Source organism: Euleptes europaea, chromosome 7, assembly GCF_029931775.1.
Source record: "Euleptes europaea isolate rEulEur1 chromosome 7, rEulEur1.hap1, whole genome shotgun sequence".
In the NCBI taxonomy this organism is placed as follows: Eukaryota; Metazoa; Chordata; class Lepidosauria; order Squamata; family Sphaerodactylidae; genus Euleptes; species Euleptes europaea.
In genome coordinates this window covers 98,927,111-98,950,054 of record NC_079318.1, presented here as the reverse complement: position 1 = coordinate 98,950,054, position 22,944 = coordinate 98,927,111, and the positions used below count along the sequence as shown (strand labels likewise).

The following is a 22,944-nucleotide window of genomic DNA, read 5'->3' as shown; positions in this document are numbered from 1 at the left end:
GGAGGCTAGGGCGGGGAATAATATAGTGGGTTCCTCCAGGCTGAACATAATTTCTAATTAAGAATGGACTCAGAATCTCTGAAGTTTAGAGATACATCTTTAAATTCAGCAGCAATAAATTAATGTGTGTGTAAAATACGGCGCTGTATTACATATCATTTAATCCTGAACAATTTCCCTGGTGTTGTTTTTTTCTTTCTGTTGGAAATCGCTGCTTAGTGTTAAAATAAGAGGGTCACCCACACTTTTTCTTGTTTAGCCACCTTGTTTGTGGCTAGCAAATATTTGTTCAAGTGGATTTTGTGTTGAGATGTTTACGTTTGGCATGATGTTGGTGGAAGTGTGTGTGTTAAGTGCCATCAAGTAGCTTCCAACTCATGGCGACCCTAAGAATCAATATCTTCCAAAATGTCCTATCCTTAACAGCCTTGCTCAGGTCTTGCAAACTGAGGGCTGTGGCTTCTTTTATGGAGTCAATCAATCTCCTGTTGGGTCTTCCTCTTTTCCTGCTGCCTTCCACTTTTCCTAGCGTGATTGTCTTTTCCAGTGACTCTTGTCTTCTCATAATGTAACCAGAGTACAATAGCTTCAGTTTACCCATACCTTAATCAAATTGTGCGGGAAGAAAAAGAAATTTCTCTGCCAAACTGTTTTGCATTGTTCTGTTTTTTTGTTTTTAACTTTCCCCCCTGCTGCTTCTGCCCCCCCCCCCACTAGTATAAATGGATACTAGTCATGATGCATGCCTATTCTCCAGGATCAGAAGAGCATGCCTTTTATATCAGGTGCTGTGGAACCCAGGCAGGATAAATGCTGCTGCAGTCATCTTGTTTGGGGGCTTCCTAGAGGCACCTGGTTGGCCACTGTGTGAACAGACTGCTGGACTTGATGGGCCTGGGTCTGATCCAGCAGGGCCTTTCTTATGTTCTTATGTCATCTTTTCTGTTAAGTAGGGTGGCCGGCTCTGGTTGGAAAATTCCTGGAGATTTGGGGATGGGATGGAGCCTGGGGAGGACAGGGTTAGGGGAAGGGAGGGACCTCAGTGGGGCATAATGCCATAAAGTCCACCCTCCAAAGCAGCCATTTTCTCCAGGGGAGCTGACCTCTGTAGTTTGGATATTAATTATAATTCCAGGAGATCTTCAGGCCTCAACTGGAGGTTAGCAAAAGCGTAGCAGTGTGGCTAAGTAAAGTAAGCATCACAATGTTACCATACATATTTTATCTATTATTACTCATCAAAGAATCCACTAATAGTGAATTTTCTGTACAATAAATTGTTGCAAATAATGTTTTTCAGGTTGCAAATAATGTTTTTCAGGTTTTCAGCAACCTGAAAAACATTATTTGCAGCAATATATGGTACAGAAAATTCACTATTAGTGGATTCTTTGATGCGTGATGATATAGACAAAATATGTATGGTAATTTTTTCTTGTAGGTTATCCGGGCTGTGTAACCGTGGTCTTGGTATTTTCTTTCCTGACGTTTCGCCCGCAGCTGTGGCAGGCATCTTCAGAGGAGTAACACTGAAGGACAGTGTTACTCCTCTGAAGATGCCTGCCGCAGCTGCGGGCGAAACGTCAGGAAAGAAAATACCAAGACCACGGTCACACAGCCCGGATAACCTACAAGAACCAATGAACTCTGACCGTGAAAGCCTTCGACAATATTATGTATGGTAACATTGTGATACTTACCTTTATTTAGCCACACTGCTATGCTTTTGCTAACTCAAGTGGAGGTTGGCAAGCCTACTGTTCGTGACCAAGTGGAGTCCAGCACATACACAGGTTCTCTCACTCTTTCTTTCGCTCTCTCTGTCTCTCACTGCTCTTAGTTCTACATTTTCCTGATGAAACCATTTGTCAACGTAGTCTCCTTTTTTGCACTGTTGGCTGTGGTTAGGAATTGATTTTTCAACTCTGAAAATACGAGAAGAAACGGAACTGCGGGTGCTTTGCGTCATGGATGTTCTTTTCTGTTTTCCCCTGCTCCAGACAGGATTTGTACATGAAGATGATCTTATTAAAAAGGGGGGGGAAGGGGGTGAGGGAAAGCCCCCCGAGAGTGCTTAGGATGGTTTACGACTTGTTCCTCTGTATTTTACAGGGTTGTGGTATTAATTAGATCAGGCCTCTTTGCAGTCTGGGATGGACTGCTGAAAGGCCCTCGGCAGGGTTTCTAAACGATCTTGGTGGGTATTTTTTCCATCAGCGCCCGAATATAAAACACGTCTTTCCTGCATTATGTTTTTTATTACAGCAGAGTTCTTCCATCTGTGCAGCACAATTTATCAGAGGGTTTGGAGCAGAGGTTGTCCTGGTTTTCCAATTTTGCTTGCCCCACTGTATGATTTTCCTGCTGATATTGCAACTCGAGCCAGCGTGGTGTAGTGGTTAAGGGCGGTGGTTTGGAACGGTGGACTCTGATCTGGAGAACCGGGTTTGATCCCCCCACTCCTCCACATGAGCGGCGGAGGCTAATCTGGTGAACTGGATTTGTTTCCCCACTCCTCCACATGAAGCCAGCTGGGAGACCTTGGGCTAGTCACACTCTCTCAGTCCTACCTACCTCACAGGGTGTCTGTTGTGGGGAGGGGAAGGGAAGGCGAATGTAAGCCGGTTTGAGTCTCCCTTAAGTGGTAGAGAAAGTCGGCATATAAAAACCAACTCTTCTTCTTCATCATCTTTGAGGCGCAATAGCCTGGGTGCTGTTACTGCTGATGAAAATCTGGCTTTATTTTTGCAATTGTGGCAGTGTTTCCAGAATTTCTGACAGTGGAGGCACCCCCAGACTTACCTGCCCTCAAAGGAACTCACCCCCACATTCTCTGCATGAGTTCTTGCAATATTCTTCTTCCTTGGCAAACCCAGAGTGCTTTTTTTTTTTTTTTTTTACTTTGTACATCTCTGAGCTAGAGGTGATTGGATGATCTGCTTGAACCTAAACCAGAGCCTGGGTGGAATTCCTGGTGTCCATGATGCTGGTTGGAAGTACTCAAGGCTGGAGCAGTAAATCGTGCAGAGACTCAACAGGCAGCATCCCATATCCGCAGAACTCTTTCGCTAGTCCACGGCTTCTGGAATCCCTGGAAAAGTGGCTGCAAGGAGGTGTTGTGGCTGATGAATCCAACATCCTGATTCCCTTTCCTGCGTGGTATAGAGAGCCAGTGTGGTGTAGCGGTTTAGAGCGGTGGGACTCTAATCTGATGAACTGGGTTGGTTTTCCCGCTCCTCCACATGAAGCCTGCTGGGTGACCTTGGGCTGGTCACAGTTCTCTCCAAACTGTCTCAGCCCCACCTACCTCACAGGGTGTCTGTTATGGGGAGGGGAAGGTGATTGTAAGCCGCTTTGAGATTCCTTAAAGGTAGAGGAAGTCCACATATAAAAACCAACTCTTCTTCTTTAACTGGTAGGTTATTCAGCTACCGGCTTAGTTGATTCATTGGCAGGGGCCAATTATGATTATTGGGGGTGGAGGAAAGAAATAGGGCATGATTGCAGACTGGCCTTTCCTTCTAGCCAGGACAGTTAGATTTTGTTGGGTAAACTAAGTTAAGTCAGATTTTGAGCAACTCAGAAAACAAATTTGCATTAATATTTGGGTAATGTGAAAATTCACATGAGACCAGCTCAAAGGCAGATTAGGATGGTAAATTAGCCATTTCCAGGGTAATTTTAGATATCTGGATGTTAGGATTTCTGTTAGAAGCTATTTATCTGAAACAGAAGACTGTGTAATTCGCTGGATCATGGTCTAAACTGGTGATCCCCAACATGGTGCCCATGGACATCACATTGCCACCAAAGTGCCACAAGACAAGCTTGGAACGTGTCCAGAGGAGGGCAACAAAGATGGTGAGGGGTCTGGAGACCGAGTCATATGAGGAAAGGTTGAAGGAGCTGGGTATGTTTAGCCTGGAGAGGAGAAGACTGAGAGGGGATATGATAACCATCTTCAAGTACTTGAAGGGATATCAAAGGGAGGATGGTGCCGAGTTGTTTTCTGTTGCTCCAGAAGGTCAGACCAGAACCAATGGGGTGAAATTAAATCAAAAGAGTTTCCGTCTAAACATTAGGAAGAACTTTCTGACAGTTAGAGCGGTTCCTCAGTGGAACAGGCTTCCTTGGGAGGTGGTGTTCTCTCCTTAGGAGGTTTTGAAGCAGAGGCTAGATGGCCATCTGACAGCAATGCTGATCCTGTGACTTTAGGCAGATCATGAGAGGGAGGGCAGGAAGGTTTGCATTAGTGTTTGGCTCTCATAGTCCTTTCTTGCAATACCAATCGCCACTTTGGGATCAGGAAGGAATTTTCCTCCAGGTCAGATTGGCCAGGGATTCTGGAGGGTTTCCCACCCCCATCTTCTTGGGGTAACTGGGGTGGGGTGCGGGGGTGGGGAGGTAGTTGTGAATTTCCTGCATTGTGCAGGGGGTTGGATTGGATGACCCTGGTGGTCCCTTCCAACTTTGTGATTATATGAAAGTGTCTCCTGGTGGGGCTGTGGTGGACAGTGTCAGAGCATCTGCTTGGCATGCAGAAGGTCCTAGGTTCAATCCCCGGCATCTCCAGTTAAAGGGACCAGGCAAGGAGGTGATGTGAAAGACCCCTGCCTGAGATCCTGGAGGACCGCTGCTGGTGTGAGTAGACAGTACTGACTTTGATGGACCAAGGGTCTGATTCAGTATAAGGCAGCTTCATATGTTCATATATGTTCACCTCTTACCATGAGCCAGTCTTGGTTTTCTTCCATTTCATTGGAGCAGGATGGGCTTCAGAAAAATCCAGGAAGCATTTCCTTCGGGTCTGCTGGGAGTATCTATCTCACAAGGAGTAGCCTCTCTTGTAGAATGATTCTTGACTTGCAGATTCTCAGCACTTTGTGATTGCCATTCTGGGATGGTGCTCACCGCCCTTTCTCAAAATTCCAGAAGTGTTAACAGGAATCAACAAGTTTGGGGACCCCCCGGTTTACACATTTGTTACCATTTGCTTAGAACGTTCATTATGCATTTTTTAAAAAAATTGGCCTTGGCTATTACCCGAGTTGGCTTTCTGCACCTAATAGTGAATGCGTTAGAAATTTTTTTTAAAAAACCAACCAACTGAAGCTCTTCAATTGGTTAATACTTCTGGTGACGGCAGCTTCGTAGGCCTGCGTGGATCCTTCCCGCACCCTATGGTTGGCAGGAGCAGCGCTGTGGAGGAGGCGGGGTGGAAGCTGTGAACCGCTCTGGCTCCGTCTCAGCCGCCTTTCCCTTCCGCCTTCTTAAGAGCCCCACGTGCTTTTTCATGCGCTTCGGAGCCTGCCAAACCCATCTGTTTCTTGGCCTCCCAAAGTGCTGTGCTCTCCATGCGGGGCTGTGCCAGAGCGTCTGGTGCTTCCAGCTGCTGGCGTGGCTTTATTTAGCCGGCGCTGGAGTCTGCTGATGCGCCAGCTGCCCGCCTGCTGAATGGCAGGCTCACCAGTCAGAGGAGCAATTTGAAGCAGATGTCGCACCAGTGAGAGGCGTCACTGTCTTCTCCGTCTCTTTTTTGCCAGAAATGGCGGCGGATGTTCCTTCCTTGGGCGCAGGGGTGGCTTCTGGAACGTCTGGACCCGGCTCCCAGTCTGGAGGAAGCCTCATCCCGAGAACAAACAAGAGGAGGCCAGGGTAAGCTCTCTTTTAAGAACTTGGAACTAGGGTGTCGCGGAAGCCCTATGGGTTTTCTGGGCTGTGCTAGGCAGGTGAAATCCTGCCTCTAGGTTAAGACGCTCGGGATTTCCATGAGCCACGGGCCTGCATTTTCCCTCGGATTGTGTTGTTGTAGGGTTGTTAACGGTTATTGCTTCTTTCGCCCTTGTATTTTTTCCCCAGGCTTGATTTTGATGACGATGATGAAGGGGACAGTAAATTTCTCAGGTGAGGAGGGGTTCCTTATCAAGGAGGTGGGTGAGACTTGGGTGCTAGGTCTGGAATTGAATTTTTTGGGAAGAGTTCTTCCACATTGCCTCTCTGGCAATGTTCCAGGTGATCTCTGAGAAAGGAGTGAACGAAACTGTTTGGTTCTTACTGATAATGAGAAGATCTGGATTCAAATTTCCACTCAGCTATAAAGCTGATTCTGTGACCTTGGCCTATTTAGACATTCCCAGAACCTACTTTGTTGGAGTGCCAAAAGAATAAAATAAAGGAAAGGAGAACATTGGGTGCCATTCTGAGCTCCTTTGGGGTCAGGAAGGAATTTTCCTCCAGGCCAGATTGGCCAGGGATCCTGGAGGTTTTCGCCTTCCTCTAGCCATAGAGCAGGGGTCACTGGGAGAGTGGAAGGTAGTTGTGAATTTCCTGCCTTGTGCAGGGAGTTGGACCCTTGAGGTCCCTTCCAGCTCTATGTTTTCTTAGTCAAGAGGAGGAGAGAAATGTGATGACAGGCCTGTCCACGTGTTTGACCTCACACGTCCATTTTCCTTCCATCTTTCCTGCCAGATTAGTAATCTGATTGGCAGTAATCTGTGTTAGCCACAGAGGACAGTGTCTGTCTACTGGGGAGGGACTATGGCTCAGTGGTAGAACATCTGCTTGGCATGCAGAAGGTTCCAGGTTCAATCCCCGGCATCTCCAGTTAAAGGGACCAGGCAGTAGATGATGTGAAAGACCTCCACCTGAGACCCTGGAGAGCCACCGCTAGTCTGAGTAGAGTCGACAATACTGACTTTGATGGACCAATAGTCTGATTCAGTATAAGGCACCTTTGTGTGTTCATGTGCTTCATGTATATACGTAGTTGCCCAGAGGAAATATACCCCTGGTTTTGTCTCCTTCCTTTTGGCCCCTTGGACAGAGTCATCACCCTGGGTGGAAGAGACAGTTGTAGAACTCCAGAGGGAATTATTTGGTGAAATCTTACACATGAACACATGAAGCTGCCTTCTACTGAATCAGACCTTTGGTCCATCAAAGTCAGTATTGTCTACTCTGACCCAGCAGCGGCTCTCTAGGGTCTCAGGCAGAGGTCTTTCCCATCACCTACTTGCCTAGTCCCTTTAACTGGAGATGCCGGGGATTGAACCTGGGACCTTCTGCATGCCAAGCAGAGGCTCTACCACTGAGCCACGACCCCTCTCAGGCTTGAAGTAGCCCCTTGCGGGGGGGGGGTGTCTTGGCCCCTCTGGGGGGGGGTCTTATCCCCACAATCCACTCTTTGTGGTTGTCAGTATTCCAAGCAGACTAGCGAGCCTTCCAGTTTCAGGAGTGAGACATAAAATACCAAACATCCGCTCTTTTGTGGAGAGCAATGAAATCTCGTGAGAGGAGCGAATCGTTTTTTTTTGTTCGCTGTCTGTCTTGCATTGGGCGGCTCCAAGTACTGATGTATTTGATGGAGCAAAAATGTTTTGACTGTTTTAAAACTTCATGGTTTTTTCCCTTTTCTTGAATGGCCTGTGGCCTGTTGCTACTTCTCAGCCCTACCCCACCTTGCAAGGTTTTTGCGAGGAGCGAGTGGAAGATGTGGTAGGCAAAACCTTGGGTTGGATCCTGAGCAGGAGTTTCTGCTAATGGCAGTGTTTTCCCAAGGCGTAAGGGGAAGGGGACCGCAGAAAGGAAGGACAACAGAAAAACAGGAATAGATTCGGGCACCAAGTGGCAAAACAATTCTACTTTTGTGTCAGAGATTCAAGGGAGAATGTGCCTTTTCCCAGGTGCGTTATTGCAAGGCCTTTTTGGTTGGGGCCTGCTTTGCGTTGGCTCCACTGCTCTGTTTTCATTGAGCCTTTTTGCGGGCTAGTTTTTCCTTAAGCACAGAAAAGGCATCTGGATTCCTTTTTGCCCTGCCCTCCCTTTTGATTTGTTTCCAGTTTAAATTATTAATTTGAGGACCATCTCTTCCCCCCCACCGGTGGTATGAGATTAGTTGCTGTTGCTGCAGAAACAGCTCTCTCTGCTGGGAACTACTTTGGCGCCTTGAATTAGGCCAATTGAGCAAGTTTTCAGCATTGTTATAATGAATATTTTAAAATCATAGAGTTGGAAGGGGCCATAGAGGCCATCTAGTCCAACCCCCTGCTCAATCCAGGAACAGCCTAGAGCAACCCTGACAAGTGTTTGTCCATCCTCTCCTTAAAGCAAGCTGAGAGCCAGGGTGGAGTAATGGTTAAGAGAGGTGATTAGGAGGGGTGGACTCTGATCTGGAGAACCGGGTTTGATTCCCTGCTCCTCCACATGAGCTGTGCACTCTTAAAGACTGCCAGTGAGGGGGAGCTCACCACCTCCTGATGTAGCCCATTCCACTGTCGAACAACTCTTTCTGTAAAACATTTCCCCCCTAATATCCAGCTGGTACCGCTCCTCCTGCAATTTAAACCCATTCTTGCGAGTCCTATCCTCTGCTGCCAACAGGAACAGCTCCCTGCCCTCCTCTAAGTGACTTTTATCATGTTGTACTATGTATATTTATTTATTCATTTTATTGTACACGTACACAAACGCACACACGGATGTGAGTCGCCCTGAGCCCAGCAGAGGGAGGGTGAGCTGGGGGAGGGTGGGATATAAATGAAAGTTTATTATTATTATTACTATTATTACCATTATTATTATTATTTCTCTCACCTCCCTCCTTTCTCAGGTGTGACGATGACCAGCTCCCAAACGACAAAGAGAGATTTGCCAGGTAAGAATTTCTGTGGCACTGCTTGTAAAAACCCGAAGGCCGCTTGCTTCGATGTGATGTACCATCCATGCGAGCTTTATAGGTGGCGCTTTCTCATCCCCATCCCAGTTTTATCATCCAGTTCAACCCAGCTCTCTCTCTCTCTCTTTCTTTTCCATCCATCAGAAAGCATTTTCACTGCATTTGATATAGCGAAGTTGTCGACTTTGATTCGCAGCAATGGCGGAATTTTCTGAAACAAAGTTAATTCCAATAACTCAGGTGGCTTTTAAAGGAAAATGTATTTTATGCTTCGATTATCTGATGGCATATGAAACTTCCTGTTTCTTAAGATCTACCATTTGAGTATTGGCTCTGGGTGTTTCCACTGTTTTGCAAGTGCCTTTTTGGTGGTGGCGCCCCAAGATGAGGAATGGTAAGCTGCTCCCTGCTTGGCTCTTGGGACACCGGTTGACTCAGCAGTGATGTGGGAGGAAGGAAGAAATAATTTATGTTGCATTTTTTGTAATGGCTTTGAAGGCTATGAAGTAAGGGGGGGGGGAAAGAGAGGAATATAAATAAAAATAAAGTTCCTTCCTCCGCTCTTCTTGTTAGGCTCCAAGATCCAACAGGCTTAAATTCCCAAACGTTTACCGAATGATCGTTTGGCTGTTGGAGGTTAGTTTGACTCTGTTTACATTGGATGTATGTTTTGGTGTTCTCCACAGTTAAGTTTAAATTGCATCATTCATAGTTTTTACTGCACATAAGTTGGTTCGAAGGCCTCGGTGGCAGAAAGGTGGGTTATAAATGTTTTCAGTCTTTACTGATCTGTGATCAACAGGAATCTTGCAGCATCTCAAAGACTAGCAAGGCTTTCTTCATTCTTGCATAATGGACTGGTCCGTTAAAGCAGGTGCTAGAATAAAAAACTTGTTTGTCTGTAAGATGCCATATGACGTACCTCTGGTGCAATAGATCACTGTGGCTACTCTTCTGGAACTACGAACTGGTGAGTTGCTTTTTAATTGAAAAAAGCACTCAAAGTGACTTACTAAGAGAAAGATCCAGTAGCTTATCTTACGTATTCCTCCGGCAGACTGGTCAATAGGGTTGGCACAGAAGATTAAGAAGAAGAGTTGGTTTTTATATGCTGACTTTCTCTATCACGTAAGGAAGAATCAAACCGGCTTACAGTCACCTTCCCTTCCCCTCCCCACAACAGACACCCTGTGAGGTAGGTGGGGCTGAGAGAGCTCCAAGAGCTGTGACAAGCCCAAGGTCACCCAGCTGGCTTCATGTGGAGGAGTGGGGAAACCAACCCAGTTCACCAGATTAGCATCCGCAGCTCATGTGGAGGAGTGGGAAATCGAACCCGGTTCTCCAGATAAGAGTCCACTACTCCAAACCACTGCTCTTAACCACTTCACCGTGCTGGCTCTCAGCTTGCTGTTGTGGAAATTTTTCCGTAGTTGAACATCCCGCTCCCCCCACACACACATTGATTTTCTTTTCTGTAAGATAGGCAGCCCCATCTTGTCAGATATCAGAAGCTAAGCAGGGTCATCCCTGGTTAGTATGTGGATGGCAGGCCACCGAAGAAGTTCAAAGTTGCTACGCAGAGGCAGGCAATGGCAAACCACCTCTGTTTATCTCTTGCCTTGTCCTGGATGGCCCAGGCTAGCCCGATCTCATCATAACTGGGAAGTTAAGCAGGGACGGCCCTGGTTAGGACTTGGATGGGTGACCACCAAGGAAGTCCAGGGTCGCTAGGCAGAGGCAGGCAACGGCGAACTCCTTCTGGATGTCTCTTGCTTTTAAGAACCTATGGGGTTGCCAGGAGTCGGTTTCAACTTGATGGCAAAAAAAAAAAAGAGAGAGAGAGAGAGAGATAGGCATCTTCTTGGTTACGAAAGGCTTTTGACTTGGGTGGGGGCTTTCAGCGGTGGAGGCTGGCTGCCTGTCGGAATGCTCAGCACCACCTCCAAGGAGGAGAAGGAGTTGGTTTTTATATGCCGACTTTCTCTACCATTATCTCTAAAATTATCAGGGTGCCAACAGATGACTTCAGAAAGCTATTTTAATAATCATTAAACGAATGTTGTCGTTTTATAGTAAAATGGGAAAAAAACAAAGCCCCCAAGTAGTCGGTGGTGGGGTGATCGCGAGGAAACAGCCATGCATAAGTGGCCAAAGATGCTCTCTTGGGTGTTTTTGCATTCCATGGGCTCGAGGCGTATGTTTTGGTGAGCTTGGCCAAGCTGGAGCTGCAGATGTTGCAACTTTATATTTTGGTTTTGTCCTTCGTTGCAATGCAAGTGACTCAACATGGAAAGATGTGTTCAACCTTAACAGAAGACCTCGTTGTTGACCTGGCACGGGAGCTCCAACTCATCAGTCCTGCTTTATTCTGACTTTCCTTGGTCCCCTCTGCTCCTTGATCAGCCCTTGAGTTCCTCTCTCTTCCCTGTAAGCTCCTTCAGGCAGAGATCGTATTTCTTTCCAGACTCAGAGGAGCATGCCAAATATATGAGGTGCTTTGGAACACAGGTGGGACAGTGCTGCTGCACTTGTCTTGCTTGTGGGCTTCCTAAAGGCACCTGGTTGGGCCACTGTGTGAACAGACATCTGGACTTGATGGGCCTTGGGTCTGATCCAGCAGGGCCTTTCTTGTGTTCTTATGTTCTTTTTACGGCACCTGCTGCTCCTGGCTAGCAGGTGCGGCTCCACGGTTGTTTAGCAGTGCTATTGGTGGAGAGCCGTACTTCCCAGGTCGCCTACAACACCCCTCCCAGTTTATTTTATTTTATTTTCCTTTCCCTTCCCTGTTACTTTCGACCATACTTTCCCTCCCCGTTTTTAGCTTAGTTCACCAATTTTATTTCTAGGTCTGACGATGAGCAGAGCTCAGCGGATAAGGAAAGGCTGGCCAGGTAGGAGACCGGAGATCTCTCTTAAGCATGGCGAAGTGGAATCAGCACTCCTCTCCTTCCCCCTCGCTCTTCCGTGACCCACCCGACCTCCTTTCAGTAGCAGCCCCCCTCTTCCCCGCTTCCCTCCTTTTAATTCACTGCACTCGAGGACTTGAAACTGGACAGAGGCGACCGGAAGCCCTCGCGGGTTTTGCGTGATGAGGGACGTGGTCATTGGCAAAAGACGCAAGAGCGGGGAAGGGCGAGGGCCGTGAGACAGGGGTGTGCACTCTCCTTGGCCTGCGGAACAGGCATTCCTCTTCCTTGTTTCTGACAACAGAAAAGAGCAAGAGTCCTGTAGCCCCTTAAACACTAACAAAATTTCTGGCAGGGTGTGAGCTTTCGTGAGCCATGGCTCACTTCTTTGGGTACAGCTAGAATGTGAGTCCATCGGTCCTTAAGTAGCGAAGAGTGAATTCAGACATTCGATGGCAATGGCAATGTCAAAAGCAAGTAAATGACATTAGCAGGTGTGATTGGACTGGTGTGATATGCAGAGGGGTAGTAGGCATAGCATTGGTAATGAAAACAAAATTAAAATCATTTAAAGAGGCATAAAATTAAAATGTTGGATATTTAGTGATTTTAATTTGATGCCTATATGTTTTGGGCCTAGTGTTTTTAACGCGTGTGCACTCTATAATAAATTATCATTATAAATTATAATAACATTTTGTATAATATTCAGCTCAACTTTGAATTATTTGTTTAGGTTGAGTTTCTTTTCCCTTTTCGGTTATTCCGTAGCATTGGTAATGAGACAGGAATCCCAGCTCTCTTTTCAACCCAGGAGAATGCATTGTCTTGAGCTTTATTATTAGTTGTAATTCAGCAGTCTCTCTTTCTAACCTCCCTTTGAAATCCCTTTGTAAGAGAACTGCTACTCTTAAATCAGCAGCTGAAGGTCCTGGAAGGTTAAAATGTCCCCCCCTCTGGTTTCTGGATGTTGTGGTTTCTGATGTCAGACTTAATGTCCATTCAGTCTTTGTCACAGGGAGTGACCTGTTTGTCCAGTTGTTTCTGACCAGTTCATTTATCCTGTGCATGACGTTCTGGTTGTTGTAAGCGGGTCTGTGTTTGGGGTCGGCAGCTGGTGGGCCCTGGGTGGAATCTGGCCATCCAAGCAGTACCGTCCAGCCCCCAACCCCGGAGGTGAGAGGTGAGTCTGGATGAGTTGTTTCCAAGGCAGTGGGGCTCGGGCAGCAGGCTGTTTCGGGATGTGGGGAGTTGGCTTTCCTTGACTTGCCACTTCCTATCAAAACTAGTTTCCAGCTGGGAACCAGATATTTGGTGGGGAAAGCAAGGGGGAGCACATCGGTGTTGGCCACACAGCTGCGGAGGTTATGGTGCTGAAAGATATCCCGACCCATTTCTGGGGGAATTTAAATCTTCCCTGACTCCAAGGGCCAGCCCTATCTCGGAAGCGAAGCAGGGTCGGTCCTGGTTAGTCCTTGGATGAGACACCACCAAGGAAGTCCAGGGTTGCTACGCAGGGGCAGGCAAGGGCAAACCACACCTCTATTCATCTCTCGCCTTAACCTGGATGTCCCAGGCTAGCCCAATCTCATCAGGTCTCGGAATGTAATCAGGGTTGGCCCTGGTCAGTATTTGGAAGGGAGGAAGGAGTTGGTTTTTATATGCCGACTTTCTCTGCCACTTAAGGGAGACTCAAACCGGCTTACAATCACCTTCCCTTCCCACAACAGACACCCTGTGAAGTAGGTGTGGCTGAGAGAGCTCTAAGAGAGCTGTGACTAGACCAAGGTCACCAGGCTGGCTTCGTGTGTATGAGTGGGGAAACCAACCCAGTTCACCAGATTAGAGCAAGGATCACTCAGAGATCCGGGCAATCTGCAGAAGTCCGGTGCATGCCAGTGTTTCAGCAGAATTCAGCAGATCATGAGAGGGAGGACCAGAAGGGTTTTGCCATTGTTTCACTCTCGTGGCCCTTTCTTACATGCCCGGGGTAATGTCGATCGCCACTTTGGGGTCAGGAAGCAATTTTCCTCCAGGCCAGATTGGCCAGGGATCCTGGAGGGGTTCCCCCCATCTTCTGGGCATGGAGTAGGGGTCACTGGGTGTGTGTGTGTGTGGGGGGGGAGGTAGTTGTGAATTTCCTGCATTGTGCAGGGGGTTGGACTAGATGACCCTTATGGTCCTTTCCAGCTCTATGATGCCATCTTTGCTAAGTACCCCCTTTCCACCCAAAACCCCCCTTTTCTGAGAGACAGTCCCGTCCTGCAGGGAAGTGCAAGGCCCATCCCTTCTAGGCCTGTGAATTGAATCTCACTCTTTTGTGTCGTTCCTTCCTCACTTTGCCATTCATCCAGTTTCATCTTCCATCTCATGGCTTCCCTCTGCACCCCCTCATCCCACAGTCTCTTTGCATCCTCTAACCTAATTGTTTTCCTCGTAGGAAACCTGGTGTAACTTCTCTCTTTTCTGGAGGGGGAAGGGAAGCGGTGGGATCCTGGAGTTGGTTTCCACAATTTTGGTTGTAGCAGGGTTAGGGTTTGACCCATACGTACAGCTTGGAGTGCAACATCCTGCAATGAAGAGGAATCCCTCAGCCTTGGGATGAAATTTCCTCTTTAAAGAGTATGCCTGGAGCAGCTGCTGTGGAGGCGGCTGCTGCCAAAGCAGTGTTTTGAAAAACCTGCTCAGCCATTCCAACTCCAATGGCCTAAAACACTTGGCGGGCACCAGGAAAGGTGTCGGCGCGCATCATTGTCTCGTTCTTTGGGTTCTTGCCGTTTAAGGTCACTTGCCAATTAAGGTCGCTTGCCAAGAGAGCCCAGTGAATCCTGCGTCTCTGCTCACGCCCAACAGACAGCTCCTCTTTGACATTCTCCTAGGTGGCAGAAGCACTAACGCATGTATTAGCCAGGACAGCTCGGTAGAACTTCCATGTTTGGGGGTAGTCTACCTCTGAGCATTGACCATTGGAAGCAGTCTATAGGGGATGGTCAGTTCTCTTAACGACTCGTTGGTGAGCTTCCCAGAGGCATCTGCCTGATCACTGAGTGGTGATCTAGATGGATCTTTGGTCTAAAGCAGGGGTGTCAAATTCAATTGTTACAAGGGCTGGATATGACATAAATGTTACTTGGTTGGGCCGGGCCATGCCTCACTAGCCCAGATCAAGAGTTAGGCGGTGGCTGTCTCGGCTTTCTCGCAGGCCAGATAAGAGCTCTCAAGGGGCCGGATCCAGCCCGTGGGCCTTATGTTTAACACCTCTGGTCTAAATCCAAACTGAAGAGGTTGAGCTAGAAAATGCTAAAATTACAAATATCTAAATTTTAATATGGTGCGCAGTAAAGTTAAAAACATAAGGCCTATAACATGGGCAAGTCTTTCACAGTAAATAAATACTTGAAAACTCATACACATTCGATGTAAAATCTTACAATTATCAAAGTACAATTATCCAGTGAGGACCAAACGTGTTTCGGCCTAAAAAAAGGCCTTCCTCAGTGGTCGGGCATAGAATTGTAGTCTAGTACACATCCTAATAATATAGTAGTATCATAATGCATAGCAGAAAATACATAAAAGCCCTTCTAGTCTAGTGAAGCTTCTTGTACAGTTATTTATTCCTTGTACACTAGAACATGGCTCCCATGTCCCATCTTGTGTTTCATGCCGGGCTTCTAAGAATGTGTATGCATCGAACAGCGTGTTAGGTCAAATGGCAGTTATTCTGGGGAGAAAGGCTCTTTCAATGGCTGTTGGCCACCTTAGCTTAATGGAACCTCCAAGGTCAGGGGCACTGTAGCTCTACTTTCCACAACGGGGCCCAGTCACCCCATTCGTGCCCTGCATGTGCGATCTCCTGGCTGCAGCCAGAAACAGGCTGCTAAACTAAATAGACCGTTGACTTCATCCAGCACAGCTACAGCTCCTACAATAAAAAAATTCCCCCCCCTCAGCTGAAATTCTCCTCCTTCCTTTCACTGTGGCATGCCCAGCATGAGTGTGTTTGAAGCCCCCTAACGCAAGCGCCTGACCCTTTTTCCTGTTCTCTTTCCTTCTCCTTTTTTTTAAATCCTAAATGGCAGAGCCGACCACGTATAGCTGATCTAGCTGACTTTTGTAATCTGGTCCCCTTCTCTCTTTCTCTGACCCTGTGCCCAGGGAGAACCACAGCGAGATCGAGCGCCGGCGGCGGAATAAGATGACGGCCTACATCACCGAGCTTTCCGACATGGTCCCTACCTGCAGCGCCCTGGCCCGCAAGCCGGACAAGCTCACCATCTTGCGGATGGCCGTCTCGCACATGAAATCCCTCCGGGGCACTGGGAACACCTCCACCGATGGCACCTACAAGCCCTCCTTCCTCACGGATCAGGTCTGTGGCCGCCGTATAGGGCCGGTTCCAGCTTTGGGGCCCCCTGAGCCGACAGTGCCTGGAGGGGGCCCATCTGCCCACCCCTCCCCTCATGCGTTCTTTTTCCCACCTACATCTGCATGCCCCTCACCTACACCTGCAAGCCAGTGTGGGGTAGTGTTTAAGAGCACTGGACTCTAATCTGGAGGACGGGGTCGATTCCCCATTCTACCACATGAGCCGCGGACTCTAATCTGGAGAACCAGGTTCAATTCCCCTTCTACCTCATGAACAGTGGACTCTAATCTGGAGAGCCGGGTTCAATTCCCCACTCTTCCACATGAACAGTGGACTCTAATCTGGAGAACCAGATTCGATTCCCCACTCCTCCACATGAGCGGCAGATTCTAAATCTGGAGAACCGGGTTTGATTCCTTGCTCCTCCACATGAAGCCAGCTGGGTGACCTTGGGCTTGTCACAGCTCTCCCTGAAATCTCTCAGCTCCACCTACCTCACCAGGTGTCTGTTGTGGGGAGAGGAAGGGAAGGCGATTGCAAGCCGGTTTGGTTCTCCTTAAAAGGTAGCGAAAATCGGCATATAAAAACTAACTCTTCTTCCTTCCTTCCTTTTTCCAACTACACCTGCATGCCCCTCCCCTTCCTGTACATCCTTCTCCCACTTGCAAGTCTTCCCATCGCCCATGCTCAGTTGCCTTCACCACCCACACAACCTGTCCCCGACAGGACCCCTATATTAAGGGGTACACATCATACAATCATAGAGTTGGAAGGGACCGCCAGGGTCATCCAGTCCACCCCCCGCACAATGCAGGAAATTCACAATTACCCTCCCCCCACACACACACCCAATGACCCCTACTCCATGCCCAGAAGTTGGCCAAGATGCCCTCCCTCTCATCACTGAGAGCTGGCCTGAATTGTGGGCAGAGGGATGGGCGCAAGGAAAGAAAGTCTCTTTCCTTCGCTCCCCCCCCATCAGACGAGCTCTCCGTTGGGGGTGTTTCCCTTCCTTTGGGTTTGTGCCCCCTCCTTGGCCACGTATCACTGAGAGGTGCTTCCTGGAGGAGAAGCAGGAGGAGGTTCTGCTTCTCAGCGACAAGGCAGAGCGGTCTTGCATGAGGAGAATCTTCCGAGCACTTTGCAGGTTCCGCATCAGCCACCACAATGTCCAACGCCCCCCTCGGTTCGTTCTGTAGGAACTCAAGCACTTGATTCTGGAGGCAGCCGACGGGTTCCTCTTCATCGTGTCCTGCGAGACCGGCAGGGTGGTCTACGTCTCTGACTCGGTGACGCCCGTCCTGAACCAGCCCCAGTCCGAGTGGTTTGGCCGCACCCTCTACGACCAGGTGCACCCCGACGACATGGACAAACTGCGGGAGCAGCTCTCCACTTCGGAGAACGCGCTGACAGGTAAGCCTTGCCTTTTGTGGTGCGCCTGGGCCCGCTGATGTGGTACGAGTTGAATGTTTCTCAACTAAAAGCCTTTCCGTGGGCCAGTCGCAGTTCTCTCTGAACTCTCTCACCCCACCGACCTCACAAGGTGTCTGTTGTGGGGAGAGGAAGGGAAGGCGAATGTAGGCCCCTTTGAGACTCCTTAAAGGTAGAGAAAAGTGGGGTATAAAAACCAATTCTTCTCCCTTCTTCCTCCTCCTTCTTCCTTCTTCCTCTTCTCCTCCTCCTCCGGTGTTCAGGCTTTACCCAAAGAAAAGTGTCCTCACTTTGGATCTCTTCTCAGGTCGTATCCTTGATCTGAAGACGGGAACTGTCAAGAAAGAAGGGCAGCAGTCCATGAGGATGTGCATGGGGTCCCGGAGGTCCTTCATATGCCGGATGAGGTAACAACCAGAAATCCTATCTCCAGGTGCTGGCTGATGTTCCTGATTTATTGATAACATTCCCCAGTTACTTTCCTGTTCAAAAATACACCGAAGAACTTGATTATGTTTGTCTGCTTTTATCTTCCTGGGAGATTTTAAAAACATATATTATTTTTTAAAAACAGGGATCTCCAACTTGGATGCCCACCAAAGCCTTTTTTTAGTGACTGGCAAGTGTTTTTAGAAAGTGGGCGGAGTCAGGCAGGCGTTTTGCCTAGCAAGGCTTCTTATTGGCTGCTGGAGCTTGATTGGCTGTGCAGATTTTTAAAAAAACATTAGTTTCAGCTGCTGCCACGGCAGCACAAGAATCTTTGCCGTGTGACGGAAGGTCAGCTGCGGCAGCTATTGCACGGCTGGCTCCACTTCCTGCTGCAGCCCTTGCGTGACTGACGCTGCCTCTTATGTCAGCCGTTGCATGGCTGCTCACTGTGCTGTTCCAAAGGTGCGTGCATGCTTGAAAGGGTTTGGGACCCGTGTATTTAAAAGTCTGCCCACTTTTCAGTCTGGCAGGCCCACAGAATGCCACAAAAACATAAACACAGGGTCAGAACTACACAGTTTAAAGGAGAAGAAACCAAAAGGATTACTTACCCTATCAACAGCCTCCTAAGTTACATCAGCAAGCCCAGGGGAGGAGAAGACTTGTTGAGCCCTGTGGGCACTTCTGGAATTTTGGGAAAGGGCAGTGAGCACCATCCCAGAATGGCTGTCGGGAAGGGATGGGGGCAATCAGTGGAACAGGCTTCCTCAGGAGGTGGTGAGCTCTCCTTCCCTGGAGGCTTTTAAGAAGAGGCTTAGATGGCCATCTGTCAGCAATGCTGATTCTGTGACCTTAGGCAGATGATGAGAGGGAGGGCACTTCAGCCATCTTCTGGGCATGGAATAGGGGTCACGGGGTGTGGGGGGAGGTAATTGTGAATTTCCTGCATTGTGCAGGGGGTTGGACTAGATGACCCTGGTGGTCCCTTTCAACTCTGATTCTATGATTCTGCAAATATAGTTAATTCTTTAAAAAAACGTTAATGTAACCCGAGTCTGTTTATTTTAGAGCAGCCAAAAAAACAGATTTTCTGTCTCCCGCTTTCCAGGTGCGGCAACAGCGCGGTCGATCCGGTCTCCATGAACCGCCTCAGCTTTATGAGGAACCGATGCAGGTGAAGCCCGTAGGCCATGCAGGGAGCCTTGGTGGGGGCAAGGGATAGGCTGCACGCAGGCTTGTGTGAGATGGTGATGCCTGTCCAGGGGCAGGCAACCCCGGGCACCACCCGACTGTTTTGCTCAGGGCGCAGGGCCGGTTCTCCACCCGAACAGCTGCTGAAACTATCACTGTAGTCCTGGGCCTCAGCTGGCTCCCAGCATATCCAGCCAAGAACTCCCCTCAGCCCCACCCCAAAATGCGCTTTTGTTTGCTCCCCTGCATCATCTTCATAGGTAGATGTTTGGGGATGGGGCCGTGGCTCAGTAGCAAAGAATCTGCTTGGCATGCAGCAGGTCCCAGGTTGAATCCCCAGCATCTCCAGTAAAAAGACAAGGCAGTAGCTGTTGTGAGAGTCGTCCTCCTCGCACCCTGGAGAGCCGCTGCCAGTTTGAGTAGACAATACTGACCATGATGGACCAAGGGTCTGAGTCAGTCTAAGGAAGATTCATGTTTTGGTGAGGGCCCGTGGCTCAGTGGTAGAGCCTCTGCTTGGCATGCACAAGGTCCCAGGTTCCATCCACAGCATCTCCAGTTAAACGACCAGGCAAGTAGGTGATGAGAAAGATTTTTCTCTGCCTGAGGCCCTGGAGAGCCACTGCCAGTCTGAGTAGACAGTGCTGACCTGGAAAGGCCAACGGCCTGATAGAAGTCAGTTTCATTGGGAGGGCCCAAGGCTCAGTGGTAGGGCATCTGCTTGGCAGGCAGAAGGTCCCAGGTTCAATCCCCAGCATCTCCAGTTAAAAAAGGACAAGGCAGTCAGTAGCTGTTGTGAAAGACCTCCTCCTGGGACCCTGGAGAGCTGCTGCCAACGCTGATCTCAATGGACCAAGGGCCTGGTTCAGTCTAAGGCCGACACCTTAACCACTGCTCCACCTTGCCGAAAATCTTTCTTCTCTCCTCTCTCGCTCAGGAACGGCTTAGGTGCGGTGAAGGACGGCGAGCCCCGTTTCGTTGTGGTCCACTGCACAGGCTACATTAAAGCGTGGCCCCCAGCAGGTATTGGCTTTTTCTCAGACGTGTGCGAGGCACGCTGCAAGGGGCTCCAGTTTTTTTTTTTGGGGTGGTGGTGGTGTCGTTCAGATGTTCTTTTTAAATTCCGGCAATCCACCCTGGTTCCCCTGTTACTTCAGCTGCAATTCTCCGCCCCATCAGGTTTGCGAGCGAGCTAGTTAATTTTTTTAAATCTATTTTTAAAAATTTGAAAAAGAATTGAAAACCTAAAAAAGGGAGGGGACCATATATAGAAAGTAGAAATACAACTGTAATAGCGGTGGTGGCAGATCACATAACCTTCTATAAAAGGTTTCCAGATATCTAAAGATAAGTCCATATCGTCCTTGATATTAAACTCAGGTTTGGTCCTCTTTGCCTGCTGCCTTCAACCTTTCCTCGTATTGTTGTCTCTTCCAGTGACACTTGTCTTCCCATAATGTGTACGATAGCCTCAGTTGAGTCTTCATTACCATCTTCATTACTGTCGTTTAAAAAGTTTGTTTCGTTGTTTCACCATAACAGTAAAATGATTTGTGTTTGCCATGACTGTGAGCCTCAAACCTGTCGGTGAGGAAAACCCCTCAACCCATTCTTTTTTTCCACTTCTAAATTAAGCCAGTGCTTAAGAAAAAAACCCTGTTTGCCAGTGTTTGGCTGGTCCGTTGGCCCAGCAGTTTTTTGACCAGTCAGATGCCTAACCACACCCGCCCTGCCCTCCTGCTTTCTCTCCCGTGAGCAGAATTGAGCGGGTGCAGAGGAGAGCAACGAGGATGATCAGGGGCCTGGAGACCAAGCCCTGCAAGGAAAGGCTGAGGGAGTTGGGAATGTTCAGTCTGGAGAAGAGGAGGCTGAGGGGGGACATGATTGCTCTCTTGAAGTATCTGAAGGATTTAGAGGAGGGCAGGGAGCTGTTCCTGTTGGCAGCAGAGGATAGGACTTGCAATAATGGGTTTAAGTGGTGGGCAGAAAGGTACTGGCTGGATATTAGGAAAAACATTTTTACGGAAAGAGTTGTTCGACAGTGGAATCGGCTACCTAGGGAGGTGGTGAGCTTCCCCCTTACTGGCAGTCTTTAAGCAGAGGCTGGACAAACTTGTCAGGGATTCTCTAGGCTGATCCTGCATTAAGCAGGGGGTTGGACTAGATGTCCTGTATGGCCCCTTCCAACTCTATGATTCTATGAAATCCATCAGAATTGCCGCCTGCACAGGCAGGCTGCTCGTCACACGGCAAACGGGACACATCGCTTGCCTCTGACTTAAATGCCTCTCTTTTCCGTCCCAGGGGTTTCTCTGCCAGACGATGATCCAGACACTGGGCAGGGAAGCAAGTTTTGCCTCGTGGCCATTGGCAGGCTCCAGGTAAGCTCTGTTTTCCGGGGCCTCCAGGTGCTGTTAGGTCCCAGGTGCCCAGCAGTCAGCAGCTGGCCGTCACTACACTGCTTGTCCATCTTTTGGCCACTGGTGGCTGAACCCGGCCTAAGATCTGTGCTAGCCAAAAGGAGCAACTCCCGAGTTTGGTGCATTCAACACCCAGTGCGGTGTAGTGGGTAGAAGAAGAAGAAGAAAAAGAGTTGGTTTTTAAATGCTGACTTTCTCTACCACTTAAGGCAGATTCCGGCTTATAATCACCTTCCTTTCCCCTCCCCACTACAGACACCCTGTGAGGTAGGTGGGGCTGAGACAGCTGGTGAACAAATCCAGTTCACCAGATTAGCCTCCACCTCTCACGTGAAGGAGTGGGGAATCAAACCCAGTTCTCCAGATTACAGCTCCAAACAACCACTGTTAACCACCATACAACGCTGGCTCTCCTCTGGTAGGGAGGCGGACTTAGGACCCTGGGCGACCCAGGTTTGAATTGCCTCTCCTACCATGGAAGCTTGCTGGATGACCTTGGACTTGTCACAAACTCACAGGGTTGTTGGTGTGGGGAAATGGAGGAGGGGTGAACAGTGTTCTAAAAGCCACTTTGAGCCTCAAAGCCAGCATGGCGTACTGGTTAAGAGCGGTGGACTCTGATCTGGTGAACCGGGTTCGATCCCACACTCCTCCACATGAAGCCAGCTGGGTGACCTTGGGCTAGTCACAGCTCTCTTAGAGCTCTCTCAGCCCCCACCTACCTCACAGGGTGTCTGTTGTGGGGAGGGGAAGGGAAGGGAAGGAGATTGTTAGAGGGTTTGATTATCCTGAAAAAGGTAGAGAAAGTCAGCATATAAAAACCAACTCCTCTTCTTCAACTGGGGAGAAAAGCGGAAAATGAATAAATAAACATGTGCATCGTCCCATGGCTCTATAAAGCAATTCCCAACCTTCTGTTTTACTGAGAGGCAATGGGGGACTAATTTCTTGCTTACCTGATGGAAGACTGCAATTTTTGAGGCTTTCTAGATTGGTGAACAAACATCTTCCGAGGCTTGGGAAGAAAGTGAGGAAAGTAACAGGTATCAAAACCTAGCCCCCCATCCCACCCTAGGTGGAGTGGTTGGCATGTTGTGGCCCTGGGCCAAAGCTGGCCCAAGGATAAGCTCAGGTTAGCTCCCTTCGGTTCATAAAAGGAGCTTTAAAGCTTGCCAGCTGCCTCGGAGGTGCCTCAGGAGGGAGAAGGCATCCCTGGAAAGATGGCGGCTCAGCCAGCAGCTTTGTGCTGGTCTGGGATTTTCCGCTTCAACCAACTGGAGGTGGGAAAGCGGCTGACAGGCTGACGGGTTGGAAAAAGTGAGAGGCTGAAGTGAGGGATGGGTTTTCAGCCATCTCCCCCAGTAGTCTACCCCTTCCTCCGTTCAGGAGAGGATTAGAACTGGCTGGATCAGGCCAGTGAGGATCCATCTAGTCCAGCATCCCGCCCCACACAGGGGCCAACCAGTTCCTCTGGAGGTCCAACAACAGGGCAGAGAGGCCGAGGCCCTCCCCTGATGTTGCCTC

The 22,944-nt window shown here is 48.9% G+C and overlaps 1 protein-coding gene across 1 annotated transcript in view; it reads left to right on the top strand.

Moving 5' to 3' along the window:
* Positions 1–22,944, top strand: part of ARNT (aryl hydrocarbon receptor nuclear translocator) — a 40,621-nt gene that overhangs the window by 2,747 nt on the left and 14,930 nt on the right. Inside the window, exons 2-11 of the mRNA XM_056853209.1 lie at positions 5,544–5,655; positions 5,860–5,904; positions 8,609–8,653; positions 11,521–11,565; positions 15,739–15,952; positions 17,149–17,362; positions 17,688–17,787; positions 18,918–18,983; positions 19,938–20,023; positions 21,305–21,381. Coding sequence (XP_056709187.1) covers positions 5,544–5,655; positions 5,860–5,904; positions 8,609–8,653; positions 11,521–11,565; positions 15,739–15,952; positions 17,149–17,362; positions 17,688–17,787; positions 18,918–18,983; positions 19,938–20,023; positions 21,305–21,381 — 1,004 coding nt within the window. The remainder of the gene's footprint in view (positions 1–5,543; positions 5,656–5,859; positions 5,905–8,608; positions 8,654–11,520; positions 11,566–15,738; positions 15,953–17,148; positions 17,363–17,687; positions 17,788–18,917; positions 18,984–19,937; positions 20,024–21,304; positions 21,382–22,944) is intronic.